Source organism: Artemia sp. Qi Xiang Cuo, chromosome 19, assembly GCF_049724085.1.
Source record: "Artemia sp. Qi Xiang Cuo chromosome 19, ASM4972408v1, whole genome shotgun sequence".
Classification (NCBI taxonomy): domain Eukaryota; kingdom Metazoa; phylum Arthropoda; class Branchiopoda; order Anostraca; family Artemiidae; genus Artemia; species Artemia sp. Qi Xiang Cuo.
This window is the reverse complement of record NC_142812.1, coordinates 61,038,055-61,062,450: the sequence shown is the minus strand read 5'-3', so window position 1 is coordinate 61,062,450 and position 24,396 is coordinate 61,038,055. Positions and strand designations below refer to the sequence as shown.

General features: G+C 37.6%; 1 protein-coding gene across 1 annotated transcript in view; it reads left to right on the top strand.

Moving 5' to 3' along the window:
• The window catches only part of GLS (glutaminase), a 163,255-nt gene that overhangs the window by 46,009 nt on the left and 92,850 nt on the right, over window positions 1-24,396 (top strand). Inside the window, exon 4 of the mRNA XM_089105393.1 lies at window positions 18,134-18,218. Coding sequence (XP_088961519.1) covers window positions 18,134-18,218 — 85 coding nt within the window. The remainder of the gene's footprint in view (window positions 1-18,133; window positions 18,219-24,396) is intronic.

Here is a 24,396-nt window from a genome sequence, read left to right as displayed (position 1 = left end):
AAAATAAAATTAAACAAGTTTCGAGAAAGCCATTTAACCAAATAAAAGTAAATTGATATGAAAATTTTGTTTTAATTATTCCTGTACGGTGAGCCAAGATCAAAACGTTCAAAAATTAAATAAAAAAAAAACAATTTTTTTTTAACTGAAAGTAAGGAACGACGTTAAAACTTAAAACGAACAGAAATTATTCTGTATATGAAAGGGGCTGTCACCTCCTCAACACCTCACTCTTTACGCTAAAGTCTGACTTTCTCACAACTTTATTTTTTTATTAAACAATGAAAAACTTTTGCATAAAGACCGAAGCGTTGAGGGGTGATAACCCCTTTCATATACGGAATAATTTCTGTTCGTTTTAAGTTTTAATGTCTCTCCTTACTTTCAGTTAAAAAAAAGTTTTTTTTTTTTTTAATTAACTCAGAACACAACTCAAAAATAGACGCAGCATACTCTTTAAATAGGACAATTTTTCGCTGTTGCACTAGTCTGTCTCTGCTTTAGCAAAGTACTGCTTTAGGCTGCCTAAGTGTATGTATGTTTATGTGTCCTATGGACATTACTACACTGTGCATCTGATCGCCGAAAAATTTTGATAAGTTATTGAGTATACTGTTGCAAAGGTTTAGGTAGAGAATATCCCTCCACCTCCCCCCTAAAGACCGTCTTGATCATTGAAATACCTCTCGAGCTGAGTGAAATTAGAGACCCCTGAACACAAATACTTGACAGTTCCTTTCCTTCCCGTTATTCGCATTTTCTTGATAAATTTAAAATTACGATCGTTATTCTACATGTGGTGAAAATTTCCAGAAGAAATTTTTCTTTGGGAGGATTTTCCAGGAAGATACGCCGGACCCCAAACACAACAGAGTTTAATCAATGGCGAAGAAACGAAATGAGACTGATCAGTTGAAATAAGACTTTCACCGGAAACACTTTTTTTTCGACGAAACCAACCAAAGGCTGATAACAACACTTCACGTTGCCAAAATATAATTTTCTATGTTGTTTAGTCATAAATTTATTTTTTTGTCTTTGAATTTCCTTTCTTTTGAGGTCGCAGCAAGGCATGACGGGTATGCTAGTGACTGATATATTAAAAAAATGATATAATAGTTGACATAATAAAGCTTTTTTTTAACTACTTCTGTTAGTAGGAAAAGAGCACACGTTACATTTCGGAAAGGAAGCTGAACTTGTAAATTTCTTGATAACCATACAAGATAGGTTAAACCAATCAAAATATCTTACTTCTGTTAAGGAAGCGGTCTGTAAACCTAATTTTACAAAAAATATCACATCGCGCTTTTTGAATTACTTCCACCACTTTTTCGCAAAAGTCAACCCGATTCGTTTGACAGCCATAATTTCCTTGCAAAAGAAGAAGAAGAAAATTGCAAGCAATGGATAGTAGACTCTGATGCTTTGAAAACGGCCAATTGAATTTGAAGAATAGGAAACAAATTTACTACTTGCTTCTCACTACTACTACTACTCTCGTTACTCACTAACAGCTAACTAAGTACTAATAACCTTACAGCTCACTTCAGCATCAAGGTACCTGAGGCCAACACAGCTACGCACGCACGTCTTCTTCCTCAACCTATGCAAAACTTCATTTCTTCCCACCCCCTCGTCCCGTGAAATTTATATTGTTGGTTCCTTTCATGAAGTTAGCATATAATAAATTAGAGACACGTATTCAGTTACATTGAATTCAGTTAGAACCAAGATAAAATGCTTATATCCATCCTCTGATGACTATTAGAGAAAGTGATTGAGTAGCGCAGATCTCGAGTCCTTTCCCTGGAAAAAAGGAAGCTCTCATTCAGTATTTACTTTCTGTTTTGTGGGGATAGAATGCTTCCAAGACAGAGCACCTCTTTATTACTTAATCTCTCCTACATAGATATAGAGTAAGTATTGACCATTGTTATATTCGGGTATTTACGGAGGTGTTAGGACTGAGCCACCCCCTGGCCCAAAAAAAGAGTCGGGATAGCTTTGCAATCTGTTTTTGCTTTCCATATAAACTGAGGTTTTTAGCATATGCCCAACCCTCAGAAACATTCTTGCGTACGTGCCTGTTTGTACTGTATACAAGGAGTATATTAGATGCCATATTGGAAAAATAAATCTGGTATGACGAGTTATGAGAGCCAAGCAGTATTGAAGTATTGCGTGGGACGAATACTAAATAAAAAGCAATTGAGTAGCACTGACCTTAGAAAAAGACAGCTTGTATTTTCAGTTTTTACTTTCTGTTCTTTGCAGGAAGAGATAGAATGCTACCCAGACAGAGCACCTCTCTACTACTAAATCTGTGCTATGTTGATATGTAGTGAGTTTTTCAATATCATTCTTTGATTTAATTTTTATTCAAAAGGGCACACACACGTGACTTTAGGGAGGTATTTGGCTTCTTAGAAAACTAAAGACGTATAAACTGTAATTTTGAAAAACCCGGGTAAAATACTGCACTTTGCTTGAATTTTTCTCGTTCCCCAAACTAAAAGCAACAATTTTTTTTCTGAAGAATATCGACGTGACACTTTTCTAACTAAAAAAAAAAAGGAAAGAAAAAATTTTTTTTTTGTCTTCCCTTGGCACATTTTGGTACAACCCCCTGTCATTAGAAAACATCTGTCAGACAACCTTATCTCTACCTGCCTAACTAAGAGCGCTATATGAATGAATTTCAATAATTGAGGAATTGACAGTAAATTGCTACTTATTTAGATAAACTCTGAAAAAAGGGCTTAGTTTAAAAGTGAATCAAGTAAATTCTTGACACCAAAACACTCAAGAAAATGATATCATTGTTGTTTATTTTACTCGCCAAAATAAAGTTGTTGCAGCTAAAAAATCTGCATAATTCCTTGCAGAAATATCTTATCAGCTGATTATGCTACTGAATGGATACTGGTAAACCCACTACAGCATTTGGAATGTGATTAGTTTGTTTACCATTACACGGAATTGAGTCGTTTTGATGAAGTTATATATATAAAATTTCATAGCTACTGGCATTTTTTTTTTTAATAAACGTTCGTAAATGAAAGAACTGGTGTAAAGCTAGTACTTCAGTTGGAGTGCTTCAGTTTTACGTGACTCAACTGGAAAATGGAGTCAGCTTTTGACTCAACTTGGTTTGAATTGGTTGGAGTCTTGATACACACCCTACTGTTTCCCTCTTTGTACAAACAAGTAGAATGCTTTTAAGACAGTAATAACAAATCTTGATTTAAATATGGCGCGAGTGATTAAAATACTTTAAACTGGTCAGTTTGCTTTAGATATCTTCTTCATCTATGTAGTGAGGTATATGGACTACCATGAAAGTTTTTTCGCCTTTTAGGGGCTGTCTGTATAATAACTATCATGGCTGGTTTAGACCAGCCATTAAATAAAAAAAAAAACAAGTTTTTTAAACTGAAAGTAAGGAGCGACATTAAAACTTAAAACGAACAGAAATTATTCCGTATATGTAAGGGGCTGTCCCCTCCTCAACGCCTCACTCTTTACGCTAAATTTTTTTATTGTTTTAAAAAATAAAGTTGTGAGACAGAGTCAAACTTTAGCGTAAAGAGCGAGACGTTGAGGAGGGGACAGCCCTTTCATATACGGAATAATTTCTGTTCGTTTTAAGTTTTAATGTCGCTCCTTACTGTCAGTTTAAAAAACTTGTTTTTTTTATTTAATTTCTGATCATTTTTTAGTTAATGCAGCTTTTATTTGCATAAAAATTTTACTTTTCTTTTGCTAAATGGATGTCTTTACAAATTAACTTACGTAACTAACTTCTAGATTCGTATATTTTTCTTCTGGCAAAAAATACAAAGTTGCAGATTTTTGCAGATATGAGCTTGAAACCTATGTAATAGGGTTTTCTGATACGCTGAATCTGACGGTGTGATTTTCATTAAAATTCTTTCACTTGTAGGGGCCCCTTTTTAAAAAATCGAGTAAATTTTCTCAGGCTCGTAGCCTTTGATGTGTAATACTAAACTTAATAAAATTCATATATTTAGAATCAGTATTATAAACTCATTCTTTTGATACATTTATTGACATCAAAATTCCGTTTTTAAAAGTTTGGATTACTATTGAGCCGTATCGCTTGTTTTTTTATTGTTTTTTTTTATTACGTATATGTTATTACGTATATGAGGGGTTCTCCCTTAGTCAATACCACGCTCTTTACGTTAAAAGTTAAAAAAAATGTTGATTCACAAACCCCTTAATCAAAAAGGCCGTTTAATTATAATATATATCTCTTTTTAAACCAATAAAAAAAACTGTCGCGTAAAGTGCGAGTTTTTGACTTGGGGGAGAACCCCCTCACATACTTTATAATTTCTGTTCGTTTTAAGTTCTAATATTCCTTCTTACATTTCAGTTGAAAAAACTTGTTTTTTATTTAATTTCTGATCGTTTTTTGAATAATGCTTGGAAATCCGGCGCCCCCTTCATAGAAATGTCCCTTACCCCAAAGAAACATCCTCCACGGAAATATTCTCCAGAGTAATCCCCTCCTCTAGCCCTCTTCTCCATAGTATTCCCCTCCTCTAGCCCCCCCCTCCAGAAAAAATCCTTCCTGAAAATGGTTGTATACTTCCCAATAACCAATAAATAATGCTGGCAAGTCCGGCGCCCCCTTCATGGCAATTTACCTTCCCTCATGAAAACTTCCTTCATGAACAGATCCTCCAACATTGCCACCGACCCACCCTTCCCTCCCACTACCAGAAAAAAAACCTCCTGAAAACATCTGTATACTTCCCAATAACCAATACTATATGTTAACATTGGGTAAAGTTCATAACTTTTAGCCCTCCCTCTGGGAACTTCGGGGGATTAAGTCATCCTAAAAGACATATTTATCATATTTTCGACCATGCTGAACAAAATGGCTATCTCAAAATTTTGATCGGGTGACTTTGGGAAAAAAATAAGCGTGGGAGGGGGCCTAGTTGCCCTCCATTTTTTTTGGTCACTTGAAAAGGGCACTAGAACTTTTAATTTCCGTTCCAATGAGCCCTCCCACGATATTCTAGGACCACTGGGTCGATACGATCACCCCTGGGAAAAAAAAACAAACAAACAAACAAATAAACACGCATCCGTGATCTTTCTTCTGGCAAAAAATGTAAAATTCCACATTTTTGTAGATAGGAGCTTGAAACTTCTATTTTAGGGTCCTCTGATACGATGAATACGATGGTATGATTTCCATTAAGCTTCTTTAATTTTTAGGGTGTCTTCCCTTCTATTTTTGAAAATCAGCCAAATTTTCTCAGGCACGCAACTTTTGATGGGTAGCACTAAACTTGATGAAAGTTATATATTTGAAATCAGCATTGAAATCTGATTCTTTTGATATATCTATTGGTATCAAAAACCCGTTTTCTAGAGTTTCGGTTGCCATTGAGCCGGGCCGCTCCTTACTTACAGTTCGTTACCACGAACTGTTTGATACTGATAGATAATCTGATTGATAGATGGATAGATGATGGACTCATAAATAGATAGACTGATAGATAATATTTTTTAAGATATTAATGATATATTTAAGATAATTGATTCTCTTTGATGAGGGAAATGGTGGTTAATAATAGCCCGAAGGTTTTCTTGGATTTTTGCACTCCAATAATAATGCTTTAAAGTTCTGGAATCACCTGCAGAAGATGGGCCCTCAAAAAAAGTATGCTGAATTTTTTATCCTATTGATTGCAGTCCAGGCAGAGAGAAGAGTGGCGTAGCCCCCAACTAAAAAAAAAACTCAAACAAAGTATGCTAAAGATTTTTATCCTATTGATTGCCCTGCAGGCAGAGTGAAAAGTGACGTAGCCCCAAACTAAAAAAAACTCAAACAAAGTATGCTAAATATTTTTATCCTATTGATTGCAGTGCAGGCAGAGTGAAGAGTGATGTAGCCCTCAACTAAAAAAAAGCTCAAACAAAGTATGCTGAATATTTTTATCCTATTGATTGCAGTGCAGGCAGAGTGAAAAGTGATGTAGCCCCAAACTAAAAAAATAAGCTCAAACAAAGTATGCTGAATATTTTTATCCTAGTGATTGCAGTGCAGGCAGAGTGAAAAGTGATGTAGCCCTCAACTAAAAAAACATAGTATAAAAGAAGATATCTAGATTTTAGCGGGTAATGAATTATGGATCCCTTGACTAGAATGGAGAAGACAGCGTTTGGGAATGATGGGTTTGTCCATGGTACATCAAAGCATTCATAACATTCCACTTTAAAGGGGGATACAAATGGGGGTATCCTCTGCATTATTTGCTTATAGATCTGTAATGTCATTTTCATGGCTAGGGATATTCTGGACCTTGAGCTCATTTCATCTTGGCTCGCATAATAGTTTACGAACTCCCTCTAGATGTAAATCAGGGTGGAAAAAATGGATTGGACCCGAATAGATCCAGTCGACTGGGAGTCAGTCAAGTCAAGTATATATATATATATATATATATATATATATATATATATATATATATATATATATATATATATATATATATATATATATATATATATATATATATATATATATATATATATATATATATATATATATATATATATATATATATATATATATATATATATATATATATATATATATATATATATATATATATTATTATTATTATTATTATTATTCATGTATTGCCCATCAAAAAAAGGTACAAAAAAAGTACATTAGCCGGAGTAATCACAAAAGAAAAAGAAAGAAAAAAGGAAGAAAAAGGAGGACACAAACACACATTGAAAATTCAAATACCTGACAAAAAAAACTCTTCATTACATTAATACGAACAGTGACTATATGCATTACATTAATATAAAAAAACTATTGTGAACAAATTGTTGACCATGGATGACTAAACTTACTTTGAAAACGGGATAGAGATTTATTAATGCTAATATTAGGGTCAGATAGCTTATACAAATGAATAATTTTACGGTTTCTTGTCCAAGGGGGCAAATGTAGAAGATATTTAGCAAATCTGAAGAAGATTGATCGTAGGTGCTTTTTATCTGTAACTGTAAAGAATCTCCAGAAAGGAGCAATGTAAAGCAGATGTGGAAGGGCTGTGGTGTTGTAAATGGATGCTAAAATATAACGGTTGAAACTTAGTTTGCTTTTTACGATTCCAGCGTAAGAAATGCTAATTTTACGCTCAACGTGAGAAATCAGCAAACGACGTTTGTGGCCGATAGATGTGCCAATTGGAAGGCCCAGGTATGTAATATGGTCTGCGGGTTTAACAAGAGAGCCGTCCAGATTTATAAGAGAAGTAGAGGGATTTCGCCAATTGAAAAGGATTACTTCGGATTTCTCAGGATTAAAAGACAGACCGATTTTTGAATATTCATCTTTGAGGATTTTTAGATTCTGCTCAATCCGCTGGATCGTACGGCTGAGATTCAGGATGTCATCAGCATAACAAATAATTTAATTTCTTTTATTTAATTTCTGATCGTTTTTTAAATAATGTTTGGAAATCCGGCGCCCCCTTCATAAAAATGTCTCTTACCCCAAAGAAACATCCTCCACGGAAAGATTCTCCAGAGTAACCCCCTCCTTTAGCCCCCCCTCCAGAAAAAATTCCTTCCTGAAAATGTCTGTATACTTCCCAATAACCAATAAATAATGCTGGCAAATCCGGTGCCCCCTTCATGGCAATTTCCATTCCCCCATGAAAACTTCCTTCATGGACAGATCCTCCAACATAACCCCCGACCCCCTGCCCCCTTACAATAACATAAACAAAAAGTCCAGAAAACTTATGTATGGGTTCTAATACCAATTACTATATGATAACTGTGGTTAAAGTTCATAACTTTAAGCCCTCTCTTTGAAGACGTCGGCAGACTAAGTAATTATAAAAGACATATGCGAAATATTTTCGACCATGCTGAACAAAATGGCCGTCTCAAAATTTTGATCGGGTTACTTTGGATGGGAGGGGACCTAGTTGCCCTCCATTTTTTTTGGTCACTTAAAAAGGGCACTAGAAGTTTTAATTTCCGTTTCAATGAGCTTTCCCACGATATTCTAGGAACACTGGGTCAATACGATCACCCCTGAGAAAAAAAAAAACAAACAAAAAAACAAATAAACACGCATCCGTGATCTTTCTTCTGGCAAAAAAATTGCAAAATTCCATATTTTTGTAGATAGGAGCTTGAAACCTCTACAGTAGGGTTTTCTGATACGCTGAATACGATGGTGTTATTTTCATTAAAGTTCTATAACTTTTAGAGGGTCTTTCCCCCTTTGTTTGAAAATCAGCCAAATTTTCTCAGGCGCGGAACTTTTGATGAATAGCACTAAACTTGCTGAAAGTTATATATTTGAAGTCAGCACTGAAATTTGATTGTTTTGATGTATCTATTGGTATCAAAAACTCGTTTTCTAGAGTTTTGGTTACGATTGAGTCGGGTCGCTCCTTACTTAAAGTTCGTTACACGAACTGTTTGAAAAAATGTCAAGCCTTTCGGCTATTAAAAAGGGCACTAGCCCTTTCGATTTCCAATTGAATGAGCCCTTTTTGAAACGACAACGCTTTCTATAAAGACATTATATGCCCCTAGGGCATAACTTACAACCCTTGCCCTGAGCGCTGTGGGTGGGGGGGCTGTCATCCTCAAAGACCTGATTTTCAGAACTAAAAACTACGTTAAATAAAATGGCTATCTCAAAATTTTGATTGGATGTTGAAAATTTTGACGCCCTCTATAAAAACCTTATATGCCCCTAGGTCATAACTTACAACCCTTGCCCTGAGGGTTGTGGGGGAGTGTCCTCCTAAAAAAAATAATTTCTATCTGGAAGTCAACTATAAAAAGGGCCCTAGCCCTTTGAATTTCTAATCGAATGAGTCTTTTTTGAAATTTCTACGACAACGCCTTCTATAAAAACCTTGTATGCCCCAAGGTCATAACTTAAAACCCTTGCCCTGAGGGTTTTGGGGGAGTGTCTTCGTCAAAAAAAAATTCTATCTCGAACAAAATGGCTATCTCAAAATTTTGAATGGATGCATTTGGGGAAATGGTGGGCGTTGGAGGGGTGTTAGCCTTCCAATCACTTTCGACAATTAAGAAGGGCACAAGCCACTCCAATTTCCAATTGAATGAGCCCTTTTTGAAGTTTCTACGACAACTTCTTCGATACGAAGTGCCCTGCTCTAAAGCAAAAAAGTAATAAATAATACATTGTGCCAACATCGTTCTTATATGCCCCCAGGGCATAACTTAAAACCCTTGCTTTGAGGGTTGGGGGGGAGTTTCCTCCTCAAACGCATATTTTCTATGTGGAAATCAACTACGCTGAACAAAATGGCTATCTCAAAATTTTGATTGGATGCGTTTGGGGGAATGATGGACGTGGGGGGGGGGGCGAGTTATCCTCCAGTAACTTTCGACTATTAAAAAGAGCACTAGCCACTCCAATTTCCAATCGAATGAGCCCTTTTCGAAGTTTCTACGACAACTCCTTCGATACGAAGTGCCCTGGTATGGAAAAAAAAACGAAAAAAACAAATAATACATTGTGCCAACATCGTTCTTTACTTAGGCAGCGCGATGCCTATGATTGGAGCTCCAAAGGTAAACCTAATAGGATTTGCCGCAGACAATACATCGGTTATGATGGGGGAGCAAGGTGGTGTTTAGGCGAAGCTGTCAGAAGACCTTTCAAGTTTTTTTGTACTTGGTTGTTCTATTCACATTCCATTCCATTCACATATGTGCTAGTGCTGCCGGCAAGCAATTGCCAAAAGAAATTGAAAATTTTTGTCAGGATGTATACGATTTTATTTGTCGCAGCCCAAAACGGCCAGTGAGATTGTAGAATTGCAAAAGTAAATTGAATTGAAAGAACGTCGAATTTTGAGACATATAGCAACTCGATGGTTGTCTAGACAAGCCGTTTTAGCTTGATATTTGGAGCAGTGGGATTGCTTGATTTTATTTTTCCGTGCGAAAAGTCTTAAAAAGGCCAACAAGCCGGGGAAGGCAACTGCCATACTAAAAAATTTGCTGTCAGCGGTTTTCAAGGCTTACTTTTCCTTCCTGGTGTATATTTTGAAGTATATTGAAGACCCAAACAAGTAATTTGATGCAGAAGACACCCAGTTTTATCTTCTCTATAATCGTTGTTCTGATGTGTACAAGACAATAGCATCCCACTTTTTGTTGCCTAGTTGTACCAAAGAAAGTGATTCCCACCTCATCAATCCACATGATACAAACTAGTATGTCGATGTCAAGGACATGGAATATGGGGGCCGAGTGGAAGGGATTTTTGCCAAAGAAAAGGTATCTCTATCTGCTGCAATTGAGTTTAAAAAAGAGTGTAGGAAGTGTTTGATCGTGCTCTGTGATGAGATGAGATGGCGTTTTCTTTTCAACTCAATGTATTCATCGGTAAGAAACTTCAATAGGCTTCATCCACGCTACGCTTTGGGAGTAGAGTAAAATCAGCAAAACCTGGAACCTCTTCTGGCTTAGCTTCTGAATTTACTGAGTGGCAATGACCAGGAAGATATCTTCCAAGACTGGAAGAGATTACCCTTTTCCTCTGAGCTTGATACTTTGATTGGCTCAGATCCAGCCGTGTTTTGGTCTCAAAAAGATGTTAATGGGTCACAGCGTTTTCTTCTGCTCGGGCGTTTCACTTTAAACCTGCTTGTTCTCCCACTCGCTTCCGCTGCTGCTGAGCGAACTTTCTCAGCTGTAAATCTGAACAATCCCAGCATTAGAAATCGTCTCGGTTTCGCCACCTTGAACGGGCTTCTCAGTGCAAAACGGATCGTCTCAAAGAATTGGAAACCACCCTTGAAAATGGTTCTGCATCCAATGTCGAAAACTGTGGAAGGGGATATGAAATAGTTGGGCTACAAAAAGAAACAGAGGAAAAAATGACCAACTGGCACAAATTTTCCTCTTTTTTGTTCGTTTTAATGTTACAGTTTGATTACCTTTGTACGGTTTAACCCAATTTCTTGTGCAATGTAGTCAAAATACTTCTGTTAAATTAATTTAGTTCAAATTAGTAGAATCGACCAAGAGCTTATGTCGAATGACCAGTGAACTATGTGGTCGACCCGTAACTCGCTGGTAGGTAGCCTTTTCCGTGGACATATGGGAATATGTGGTGTTAGCCACTTTCATGGCGTGATTGCTGAAATTTTTTTTGTAGCTTCTTGCGCCCGTTACTCATCCTATAGGTGGATTATAAGTTTTTTACACTAGGTTATTGGCTTTCTTACTTTATCCATTATTTGACTTAATGCTCAAAATTTTGAGAAGGAGGATTAATCCCAACAATCAGCTTCGAGAACGCTTTCAGAAAATTTTACTGTGGCCTTCTTCTAATATGCTTTTAGCAGTTTGGGTCTATAGAAGCATTTAGTCTATAGAAACATTCTTCATATTTAAAATATGAGGTTGCTACTTTTGCGACGCGAGCGGCGAATTTTTAACCTACTGTTCAGATGGTACAAATTAATCTCTTGTGGTACAACTCCGGTCGGAAAACTGGTACAATTTATCCCGAAGCAACACTGGCAACACTGTTGCTGAGATATATTATTGGGAATTCACTGTTGCTGAATTCACTGTTCGTCGGCAACACTGTTGCTGAGATACATTATTGGGAATTAGCATTAACACAGTGCATTTTGATTTAATCTTAAGGCAACATTTAGTTTTTAAAACATAATGGGCAAATGGGAGGGTGGGCATGGGAGGATTATTAGTTGCCCTCCAATCACTTTCGACTATTAAAAAGGGCATCAACCCTTTCTATTTTCAATCGAATGAGCCCTATTTGAAGTTCCTTCGACAACTCCTTCGATACGAAGTGCCCTGGTCTAAACAACAACAACAACAACAAAATAATACATTATACCCACTTCGATCTTTACTATAAAAACATCAAGCCTTCCAATCACTTTCGACTATTAAAAAGGGCTCCTTTCAATTTCAAAACAAAAGAGACCTTTTTGAAGTTTCTACGACAAATCTTTATGTAAAAACTTCATATGCCCCCAGGGCATAACTTACAACCCTTGTCCTGAGGGCTGTGGGGGGTTGTCATCTACTAAGACCTAATTTCCAGAACTTTCAACTGCGTTGAAAAAAATGGCTATCTAAAAATTTTGATTGTATGTTTTTGGGGAAATGATGGGCATGAGAGGGGGGGGGGGTTAGTTGCCCTCCAATCACTTTCGACTATTAAAAAGGGCACCATCCCTTTGAATTTCCAATCGAATGCACCCTTTTTCAAGTTTCTACGACAAAGCCTTCAAAAAAACCTCATTTGCTCCCAGGGCATAACTTGTAACACTTGCCCTGAGGGCTCTGAGGAGGTTATCATCCTCAAAGACTTAGTTTCCAGAACTTTCAACTACGTTGAACAAAATGGTTATCCCAAAATTTTGATTGGATGTGTTTGGATAAATGGTGGGCATGAGAGGGGGATTATTTGCCCTCCAATCCCTTTGGACTATTAAAACGGGTAGCCATTTCTATTTCCAATCGAATGAGCTCTTTTTGAAGTTTCTACGACAACGCTTTCTATGAAAACCTTATTTGCCCCCAGGGCATAACTTATAACCCTTGCCCTGAGGGCTGTAGTTGGGTTGTCATCCTCAAAGGACCTAGTTTCCAGAACTTTCAACTACGTTGAACAAAATGGCTATCTAAAAATTCTTTTTGGATGTGTTTGGGGAAATGGTGGGTGTGGAAGAGGTGTTAGTTGTTTTCCAATCACTTTCGACTATTAAAAAGGGCTCTAGTCGTTTCAATCTCCAATCGAATGAGCCCTTTTTAAGTTTCTACGACAACGCGTTCTATAAAAACCTTATATGCCCTCAGGGTATAATTTACGACCCTTTCCCTGAGGGCTGTGGGGGGGGTTGTCATCCTCAAAGACCTAATTTCCAGAACTTAAAACTACGTTGCATAAAAAGTGCTATCTGAAAATTTTGATTGGATGTGTTTGGGGAAAAGGTGAGCGTGAGAGGAGGGTTAGTTGCCCTCCAATTTCAAATTAAATGAGCTCTTTTCGAAGTTTTTACATTGTGCCAACATCGTTCTTTACTTAGGCAGCGCTATTGCGCTGCCTATGATTGGAGCTCCAAAGGTAAACCTAATAGGATTTGCCGCAGACAATACGTCGGTTATGATGAGGGAGCAAGGTGGTGTTTAGGCGAAGCTGTCAGAAGACCTTTCAAGTTTTTTTGTACTTGGTTGTTCATGCCATTCCATTCACATATGTGCCAGTGCTGCCGGCAAACAATTGCCAAAAGAAATTGAAAATTTTTACCAGGATGTATACGATTTTATTTGTCGCAGCCCAAAACGGCCAGTGAGATTGTAGAATTGCAAAAGTAAATGGAATAGAAAGAACGTTGAATTTTTAGACATATAGCAACTCGATGGTTGTCTAGACAAGCCGTTGTAGCTCGATATTTGGAGCAGTGGGATTGCTTCACTTTATTCTTCCGTGCAAAAAGTCTTAAAGAGGCCAACAAGCCGGGGAAGACAACTGCCATACTAAATTAGCTACTGTCAGCGGTTTTCAAGGCTTACTTTGCCTTCCTGGTGTATATTTGAAGTATATCGAAGACCTAAATAAGCAATTTCATGCAGAAGACGCCCAATTTCAACTTGTCTATAATCGTTTTTGTGAAGTGTACAAGACAATAGCGTCCCTCTTTTGGTTGCCTAGTTGTACCAAAGAAAGTGATTCCCACCTCATAAATCCACATGATGCAAACTAGTATATCGATGTCAAGGACGTGGAATATGGGGGCCGAGTGGAAGTTATTTTTTCCAAATAAAAGGTATCTCTATCTGCTGCAATTGAGTTTAAAAAAGAGTGTAGGAAATGTTTGATCGTGCTCTGTGATGAGATATCGTTTTTGTTTCAACTCAAGGTATTCATCGGTAAGGAACTTCGATAGGCTTCATCCCCGCTATGCTATGGGAGTTGAGTAAAATCAGTAAAACCTGAAACCGCTTCTGGCTCAGTTTCTGAATTTACTGAGCGACAACGACCTGGAAGATACCGTCCAAGAGTGGATGAGATTACCCTTTTCCTCTGAGCTTGGTACTTGGCTCAGATCCAGCCGTGTTTTGGTCTCGGGTTTACAGGCAAAAATATGTTAACGGTTCAAAGCGTTTTCTTATGCTCGGCCGTTTCACTTTAAACCTACTTGTTCTCCCACACGCTAAATTAAATTAATTTAGTTCTAATTAGTAGAATCGACCAAGAGCTTATGTCGAATGACCAGTGAATTATATGACGCGTAACTTGCTGGTGGGTAGCCTAGTCCATGAACATATACGAATATGTGGTGCTAGCCATTTTCATGGCGTGATTGCTGATATGTTTTTTTTTTGTAGCCTCTGGCGTCCAACAATCGGATAAAAAGGATTAATACCAACAATCATCTTCGAGAAAACTTTCAGAAAATTTTACTGAAACCTTCTTCTAAATTGCTTTTAGCGGTTTGGGGCTGCTATTTTGTTAAGCTGAGAAAGTGTATAGAAGCATTCTTCATATTTCAAACTATGAGGTTGCTGCTTTGGCGACGCGAGCGGTGAATTTTTAACCTACTGTTCAGATGGTACAAATTAATCTCTTGCAGTACAACTTTGGTCGGAAAACTGGTACAACGCTTGCTATGAAAACATTATTTGCCTCCAGGGCATAACTTATAACCCTTCCCCTGAGGGCTGTGGTTGGGTTGTCATCCTCAAAGACGTTGTTTCCAGAACTTTCAACTAAGTTGAACAAAATGGCTATCTCAAAATTTTGATTGGATGTGTTTGGATAAATGGTGGGCGTGAGAGGGGGTTATTTGCCCTCCAATCACTTTCGACTATTAAAAAGGGCACTAGCCATTTCAATTTCCAATCGAATGATCCCTTTTTGTAGTTTCTACGACAATGCTGTCGTATAGCTTACTGCCGCCTTACTGAAAACTATATGAGTCTTGAACAGTCTTGGAAAGTATAAACAAAATCAAATTGAATATCAAGGAGGCACACTTGTGCCTCTATAAAGAGGCGACCCACCACAATGTTAAGCGATTTTCGGTCCTAACGGTCGCAGAGAGACAGCGGTGATCGCATTTTGTAGCCCAAGCTCCAACTAAGAAACTTGCAAAATTTTACCCCCCTCCGACTTTATCTTCATGGGTAAAAGTGGGCCGGAAGTTTCGACCCTCCGACCACAGCCCCCCTTTAACGTTGTCCGATTGGGCTGAAATTTAGAGGTTAAGCTTTACTAGGACCCGAGAGCTTATCCTCGAAATTTCAGGTCAATCCGATCACTCCTTCTCTGTTTTCCAAAAAACAAATATAGCCACTTAAAGTTCATTTCTCTTTTTTTATCAGCCACGCCTACAGGCCACAGTTGGCAACGGATCCGGGTGAATGAGGACTCATTCGAAGCAGAATTCGACCTGTTAGGGCCTTGATATTTTCAGACCGAAAAAATCATCTCCCGAATTTACATTTACGAAAAACCTCGTTTTCCTATAAGAGCCCACGTAAAATTTTCCGACCACAGCCCCCCTTTAAGGTTGTCCGATCTGACTAAAAATTAGTGGACAACCTTTCCTGGGATCTGAAAGCTTATCCTCGGAATTTCCGCTCAATCCGATCACTTCTCCCCTGTTTTCAAAAAACCAAATATCAAGTTTTGTGGGGATTTACTTGCGTCCAAAATACATCGCACAGAATAAAACTAATGTAACGTTTCTTTGGTGCAGTGGTCACAACTCCTTACTGTCAGACGGAAGACCCGGGTTCGATTCCCCTTCAGAGAAAGTTTTTTTACATATTGAATTTAAAGTTTAAAAAAGAAACTCAGTTTCTTTTTTAAATCCAATCTATTAAATCCTTCGGCTCAACAGGCGTCTCCAGAAGAACTCTTTAAAGAGGCACAAGTGTGCCTCCTTAATCTTAAAGAGCAGGGGGTTTGGGGGGTGGCAGCCCCCCCCCCCAACTTTAACTCCTGACACGATCAGCTAACAGTTAGTCAAGCAATAATAAGTAATAAACTGTACAAAAATGTGTAGAAATTATTTGAAAAAAACTACATTTTTTAAAGATTTGAAGAGGCTGAGTCAAAAGTTTGAACCTTAAAACGTATAGGGATTAGGAGATACAGTTGGGGGGCTGCCGCCTCCCAAACCCCCCGCTTTCGCAGCCTTTAAATAAAAAAAAAGTTTTTTAAACTGAAAGTAAGGAGAGACATTAAAACTTAAAACGAACAGAAATTATTCTGTATATGAAGGTGCTGTCCCCTCCTCAACGCCTCGCTCTTTACGCTAAAGTTTTCATTGTTTAAAAAAAGAGTTGTGTGAATGTCAAACTTTAGCGTAAAGAGCGAGGCGTTGAGGAGGGCACAGCCCCTTTCATATACGGAATAATTTCTGTTCGTTTTAATGTCCAATCGAATAAGCATTTTTTGAAGTTTCTACGACAACGCCTTCTATAAAAACCTTATATGCCCCCAGGGCATAACTTTGAACCCTTGCCCTGAGGGTTGGGGGAGTGTCCTCCTCAAAAACTTATTTTCTATCTGGAAATAAACTACGCTGAACAAAATGGTTATCTCAAAATTTTGATTTGATGTGTTTGGGGGAATGATGGGCGTGGGGGGAGGGCTAGTTGCTCTCCAATCACTTTTGACTATTACAAAGGGCACTAGCCACTCTAATTTCCATTCGAATGAACCAATTTCGAAGTTTCTACGACAAATCCTTCGATACGAAGTGCCCGGGTATGGAGAAAAACCAAAAAAAAAAACACATTGTGCCCACATCGTTCTTTACTTAGGCAGCGCTAGCGTGCTGCCAATGATAATGAATATGGGTCTAGCCTAGCTAGGCTATTCTGAGAGCTGTAACCCCTATGAACTTCAGGAACTAAGTCTTAAATTAACTAATGCTTTAGAGAAATGATATCGGTCTATACGAAAGAGGATCGTACTTTATTTGTTCCTTACACTTTGAAAGCTATAATCATGCCGGAATCGGCTTTAAATATTTATGAGAGTATTTTTGGAAGAAGTGGGACATGCAGCAATCCACAGTCCATGGATTTCACCATATCCAGGCGTTGATTTAAAATTCACACAATGAATGGCTTCTAGGAGGGAGACTTTGGATTCTTTCAGGAGGGAGACCCTCTCCCCAGACTACGCCTTTGTACCAGATGATCTGTTTTATGTTAAAAGGTCGCGAACTATTATAACTTCAGTATTTCCAAAAAAATGGTGCTTGACTAATTTGGAGGTTAAAATAGATTATTTGTTTTTAGGTGGGGATGTTTTTTTAGGTCTTTGATGTTTGAGTTTTTACTTAGAGTTATTGCCCCCCCCCCTCTTCCGTCATAATGCTAGTCTTTTTTTATGTGGGTTAATTATGATGAACCTGCTTTTCTGCATGTTATCTCTAGTTTGTAGATTGTAAGGAGTAAATAGCACGATAGAGGGACTGTGGGTTGACTTACTTTGACTTATGGCTCCTGCTAGTAATCCAGCGTAGAGAGATGCAACTCTTTCGTATCTAGTCCGAACAGTCCTGTGCAAGCGGAACTGCTTCTTGGAGGTCAGTACCGATCATGGAGAGGTGTCTTGGTAAGGCTGTCCCTCTAAATGAACCGGGTCCATCCGTGGAGACGCCCCCCGCCGTGGGGTCTAGTTTAAATAGTTTTTTGGTGGGTGTTTCCGGTGGTGTGCAGACTAAACAACCAAACCACCATGAGGTTCGGGTGGCGAGCTGACAAGAAGTGGGGATCTGATTTATTAGTGCCAGCCGTCAGATTGCAGCATCAAATACTTACATGATGGGATAATGTGTCATAAGACCCGATGGCTTCAGTGAGATTTTATGGTGCAAAATTAGAATCTACAAAATCTGCTAGATTGGATTCTGGATAACGAGCGTCCTTTGAGTTGTAAAACAGTATCTTGCGCCCTTTGTAAAATAAAATATATCCTTGAAATCCCTTTCCGTAGTGCGCCATTGTGGGAAACCTAATATTTATGTTGAACTTAGTTTAACTTTTTTTTCTATTCCAGTGGGACTACCAAATCTGCAGAAGATATTTTGTTCGACCTTTCTGCTGCTGAAGATGGTAAGGTCCATGTCGGCCGATTCTTAGCGGTAAGCTGTATTTCTTTTAAATCTATTTGATTATTAAATGAATTGGAATGTTTGCTCAACAATATAATACCAAAGTAAATTTAAGATTTATCATACTATTTTTTTTAAATGTCTGGTTAATTTTTAATTCGCTAATTAGCTTTCGTTCGGCTTATTCTAGTTTACAGGTTCGCAACAGTTTAATAGCTACAATTACCACTTAATTATTACCCACAAAAAATGGTATAGCGGAGTATAAAAAAAAGAAGAATACAAGAATAAAATATTATTATGTACTTTTGTAGTTAAAACGGGTAACTATGATACCTCTTGTCTAAGACGTACATATGCAACCAGCTTAGCGTTTTCAAACATTTAGTGTTAACGACCGTTAAGTAAGCAGCGACCCTGCTCAATAGTAACTGAAACTCTAAAAAACAGAATTTTAGTAGCAATAGACGCATCAAAAGAATCAGATTTCTATGATGATTTCAAATATATAAGTTTCAGCAAGTTTAATTGTATCCATCAAAAGTTACGCGCCTGAGAAAATTTGGCTGATTTTCGAAAAAAGGGGGATAGGCTTCCTAAAAGTTATAGAACCTTAATGAAAATCACACCATCATATTCAGCGTATCAAAGAACCCTACTGTAGAGGTTTCAAGCTCGTATCTACAAAAATGTGGAATTTTCCATTTTTTGCCAGAAGAAAGATCACGGATGTGTGTTTATTTTTTGTTTTTTTGTTTTTTTTTGTTTTTTTTTATTTTTCCCAGGAGTGATCGTATCGACCTAGTGGTCCTAGAATACCGTGGGAGGGCTCATTGGAGCGGAAATTAAAAGTTCTAGTGCCCTTTTAAGTGACCAAAAAAAATGGAGGGCAACTAGGCCCCCTCCAACGCTCTTTTTTCCCAAAGTCACCCGATCAAAATTTTGAGATAGCCATTTTGTTCAGCATGGTCGAGAATATTATAACTATGTCTTTTAGTATGACTCCCCCAGGGGGAGGGCTGAAAGTTATGAACTTTACCCCATGTTAACATATAGTTCTTTTGCAGTGTAGTCAGAATTTTATTTATGCTAAATATGAAATAGACCGAAATTATCATTCTATCCTCTCTGCTATGAAAGAAGCTGAAAAAATTTCTGTCCCAGTAAAGCGAATCCGAAAGAATACTCAAAAGCCTCTTTGGTCACTTGATCCTAACCTTAAGGCCTGTAAAAATAAAGCAAAATTTTGGCTAAATATTTGGACAGATTGTGGTCGGCCTAGCTTTGGTAATGTTTTCTTATTAAACAGAAAACTAAATTAGAATTTAAGAAATATCTAAAAAGTGTCCGATACCGAGGGCTTGATTTTCCATCTTCGCCTAAAGATTGGAGGAAAGTAATTAATTCAAGTAAAACAGACGATTCTGATGTAAGTAGTAATGCTATTCCACCAAGTTCTTGGCATTCGAAGATTTTCTCCGTTTTGAATTATTCTGTTCATAGAAAGTTTGGTGAAGCGTTTGTTAAAATTGTCCCTAGATTTCTAAGTCAGCGCTTTGTTTTGCCTATATCGCGTTGTGAAGTTTTGATTTCTTTGAATCATCTTAAGTCGAATTCTATTGATGCTGAGTGTATCTCTAAAATGCATCTAACTCCCCAATGTGCTAAACTTGTGTCACATCTTGCGCTTTTGTTTCAGATGTGCTTGGCATCTTCTGTCGTCCCGGGAAGCTTTTTGTGTGGCAGCGTGACTTCAATTTTAAAAAGAGGTAAACCGCCAACAGATTGTTCTTCTTACCGTCCAGTTTCTGTTTCTTGCAATATTAGCAAGGTCTTCGAGTATATTCTTTTACCTAATATAGCTCAAAATATTTCTTTCTTTGGCGAAAATCAACTTGGTTCCAGGTCTGGTGTGGGGTGCCAACATGCTCATCATGCCCTTTCTTCTATTCTTCTTTCTAATTCTTCTAAGGGTAAAGGCGTATATCTCTGTACACTTGATCTTTCAAAGGCTTTTGATTCTGTTGTTCATAACCAGCTTTTCTTTTCTTTGGCTTCTTCTGGTGTTAATTTTTCGGTTATTTACCTTCTACGGTGTGGGTATTCTAATTCTTACCTCCGCCTGAAATCTTCTCCAGAAACAACTATTAAAGTGCTTCGTGGTGTTAGGCAGGGAGGTGTTTTATCACCAAGACTTTTCAAAATTTGTATTTCTACTGTTCTGGAAAAGATCTCAGGCACTTATTTTTCTGGTTCTACTGATATTTCTTACATTGCCTATGCTGATGACATTCTGCTGATTAGTCGTACTAAGTCTGCTCTTTCTGCGATGGTTTCCTTAGTTTCTCAGTCTTTCCTAAATACAGGTCTATCCCTGAATCTTGACAAGTCTGAATTCTTATCTTATAATTTGTCTTCGTCTACTCAATTGGTATGTAATGAATTTTCTGTACTTTCTGTCTCTTCCTTTCGGTGGCTTGGTATTACTGTTTCTAATTCTCTAGCTCTCTTTCGTAAACAGATTGTTGCTGATTCAGTAAGAAAAATTCAGTTCAGCTATTCAAAAATTGTAGCAAACCGTGGAAAATATAACAAAAGAGCTCTTGGCTGCTTATTCTCGACTTTTTCTGATCATTCTGTGCTTTATTTTTCGGGTGTTCATTCTATTCTTAAGCTAAAGGATTTAAAAAAGATTAAAGTTACATATTTCAAATTTTGCAAATTTCTTCTTTCTCTGCCGCCATGGACTAGAAATCAGTATCTAGTTAAAAAAAAATTTTTTACGGATGGAACTCAAAAGCTCGGTGACCTACACAAAAAGCTTTCTGCAGATGCATTTTGTAATATTGGCCCTGACCACGGTCTTTTACAGTTCTTTTCTTAGTTTAATTTAATTGCTAGTGTTTTGTTGATGTTCTTTTTTGTTTTGTTTTTTATTATTATGTTTATACTCCACTTGTACTACTTGTTGTCTTGTAGTTGTGGGTAATAAATGATTGAATTGATTGATTGATAGTATTGGTTATTGGGAAGTATACAGACGTTTTTCAGGGGGAATTTTTTCTGGTAGTGGGGGGTGGGGATGGGTCGGGGGTTATATGGGAGGATCTTTTCATGAAGGAAGTTTTCATGGGGGAAGGGGCATGGCTATGAAGGCTATGCCGGATTTCCCATCATTATTTAAAAAAAAATCAGAAATTAAATATAAAAAAACAAGTTTTTCAACTGTCAATAAGGAGCAACATCAAAACTTAAAACGAACAAAGAATATTAGTTATATGATTGGGTTCACCTTCTAGTCAATGCCTCGCTCTTTAAGCCAAAGATTTTGTTGTACTTTCATAAGAGCTATTTATTCTAATTAACGGCCTTTGTGATTAAGGGGTCATTTTTAAAGAATTGGAACAAAATTCGAACTTTAGCTTAAGAGCAAGGTATTGACTAGGGTTACGTAAGTTAATTTGAAAATTACGTCAGAACCAAATTTAGAGACAGCCATTTAGCAAAAGAAAATTTAAAATTTTATGCAAATTTTGTTTACTTATTCAATGACGATGAGCCAAAATAAAAGCTGCATTAACTAAAAAACGATCAGAAATTAAAAAAAAAACAAGTTTTTTAAACTGAAAGTAAGGAGCGATATTAAAACTTAAAACGAACAGAAATTATTACGTATATGAAAGGGGCTGTCCTTTCCTCAACGCCTCGCTCTTTACGCAAAAGTTTGACTCTGTCTCACAACTTTATTTTTTAAAACAATAAAAAACTTTAGCGTAAAGAGCGAGGCGCTGAGGAGGGGACAGCCCCTTTCATATACAGAATAATTTCTGTTCGTTTTAAGTTTTAATGTCGCTCCTTACTTTCAGTTTAAAAAACTTTTTTGTTTTTTTTATTTAATAAGCAAAAGAAGAGAGATTACTTTCCTATGAATCCATGGTAAAATGTATATTTTAATTTCATGGGTTATATCCGTGACGTATCAAGGAGGCACATTTGTGCCTCTATAAAGAGGCGACCCACCACAATGTTAAGCGATTTCAGGTCCTAGAGGTCGCAGAGAGACGGCGGTAATCGCATTTTGTAGCCCAAGCTCAAACTAAGAAACTTGCAAAATTTCATCCTCCTCCGACTTTATCTTCATGGGGTAAACTGGGCCGGAAGTTTGGACCCTCCCACCACAGCCCCCCCCCCTTTAACGTTGTCCGATTGGGCTGAAATTTAGAAGTAAAGCTTTCCTAGGGCCCGGGAGCTTATCCTCGAAATTTCAGCTCAATCCGATCACTCCTTCCCTGTTTTCAAAAAACCAAATATAGCCACTTAAAATTCATCATTTCTTTTTTTTCTTAGCCACGCCTAAAGGCCACAGTTGGCACCGGATCCGGGTGAATGAAGACTCATTCGAAGCAGAATTCGACCTGTAAGGGCCTTTTGATATTTTCAGACCGAAAAAATTATCCCCCGAATTTACATTTACGAAAAAACTTGTTTTCCTATATTAGCCCATGTTAATTTTTCCCACCACAACCCCCCTTTCATGTTGTCTGATCGAGCTGAAATTTAGAGGCTAAGCTTTCCTGGGGCCTAGGAGCTTATCCTCGAAATTTCAGCTCAATCTGATCACTCCTTCCCTGTTTTTCAAAAACCAAATATCAAGTTTTGCTTGCGTCAAAAAGATTCATCACCTCACTAAAAAACAATTTCAATTATGTCTCTTTAGTGTAGCGGTGAGACTTCTGGCTGTCAGGCGGAAAACCCGAGTTCGATTCACCGTTAGATCAAATTTTGTATATACTGAATTTAAATTTTAAAAAAAATTCAGTTTCTTTTTTAAATCAAGGAGGCACACTTGTGACTCTATAAAGAGGCGACCCACCACAATGTTAAGCGATTTCAGGTACTAGAGGTCGCAGAGAGAAGGCTGCAATCTCATTTTGTAGCCCAAGCTCAAACTAAGAAACTTGCAAAATTTCATCCTCCTCCGACTTTATCTTCATGGGGTAAACTGGGCCGGAAGTTTGGACCCTCCCACCACAGCCCCCTTTAACGTTGTCCGATTGGGCTGAAATTTAGAGGTTAAGCTTTCCTAGGGTCTGGGAGCTTATCCTCGAAATTTCAGCTCAATCCGATAAATCCTTCCCTGTTTTCAAAAAACCAAATATAGCCACTTAAAATTCATCATTTCTTTTTTTTTCTTAGCCACGCCTATAGGCCACAGTTGGCAACGGATCCGGTTGAATGAGGACTCATTCGAAGCAGAATTCAACCTGTTAGGGCCTTTTGATATTTTCAGACCGAAAAAATTATCCCCCGAATTTACATTTACGAAAAACCTTAGTTTTTTTTCAAATAATACAGATAAACAGGTTAGACATGCTTTTTTATCAAAATATCTGCGCTAAAATTTAAATAAAAAAGCTTGTCTAACATTTTTTTTTTTTTTATTTTAAAAAAACTACGTTTTCTAAAGAGTTAAAGAGGCTGAGTTACAAGGTCAACCCTTAAAACGTACAGGGATTAGGAGGCACAGTTGGGGGGGCTGTTAAAGAGGCTGAGTCACAAGTTCGAACCTTAAAACGTACAGGGATTAGGAGGCACCCTGTACGACGTGATTTGAGTATTCAGGAATTAAAAGCCTTAACACAAGAATGTTCAAGAGCGGGGGTTTGGGGGGCGGCAGCCCCCCAACTTCAACTCCTGACACGATCAGCTAACAGTTAGTCAAGCAATAATAAGTAATAAACTGTACAAAAACGTGCAGAAATTATTTGAAAAAAACTACGTTTTCTAAAGAGTTAAAGAGGCTGAGTTACAAGGTCGAACCTTAAAACGTACAGGGATTAGGAGGCACAGTTGGGGGCTGCCGCCCCCAAACCCCCGCTTTCGCAGCCTTTAAATAAAAAAAAAAATTTAAACTGAAAGTAAGGAGCGACATTAAATCTTAAAACGAACAGAAATTATTCCGTATATGAAAGAGGCTGTGCCCTCCTCAACGCCTCGCTCTTTACGCTAAAGTTTTTATTGTTTAAAAAAAGATTTGTGAGAAAGTCAAACTTTAGCGTAAAGAGCGAGGCGTTGAGGAGGGCACAGCCTCTTTCATATACGGAATAATTTCTGTTCGTTTTAAGATTTAATGTCGCTCCTTACTTTCAGTTTAAAATTTTTTTTTTTTATTTAAAGGCTGCGAAAGCGGGGGGTTTGGGGGACGGCA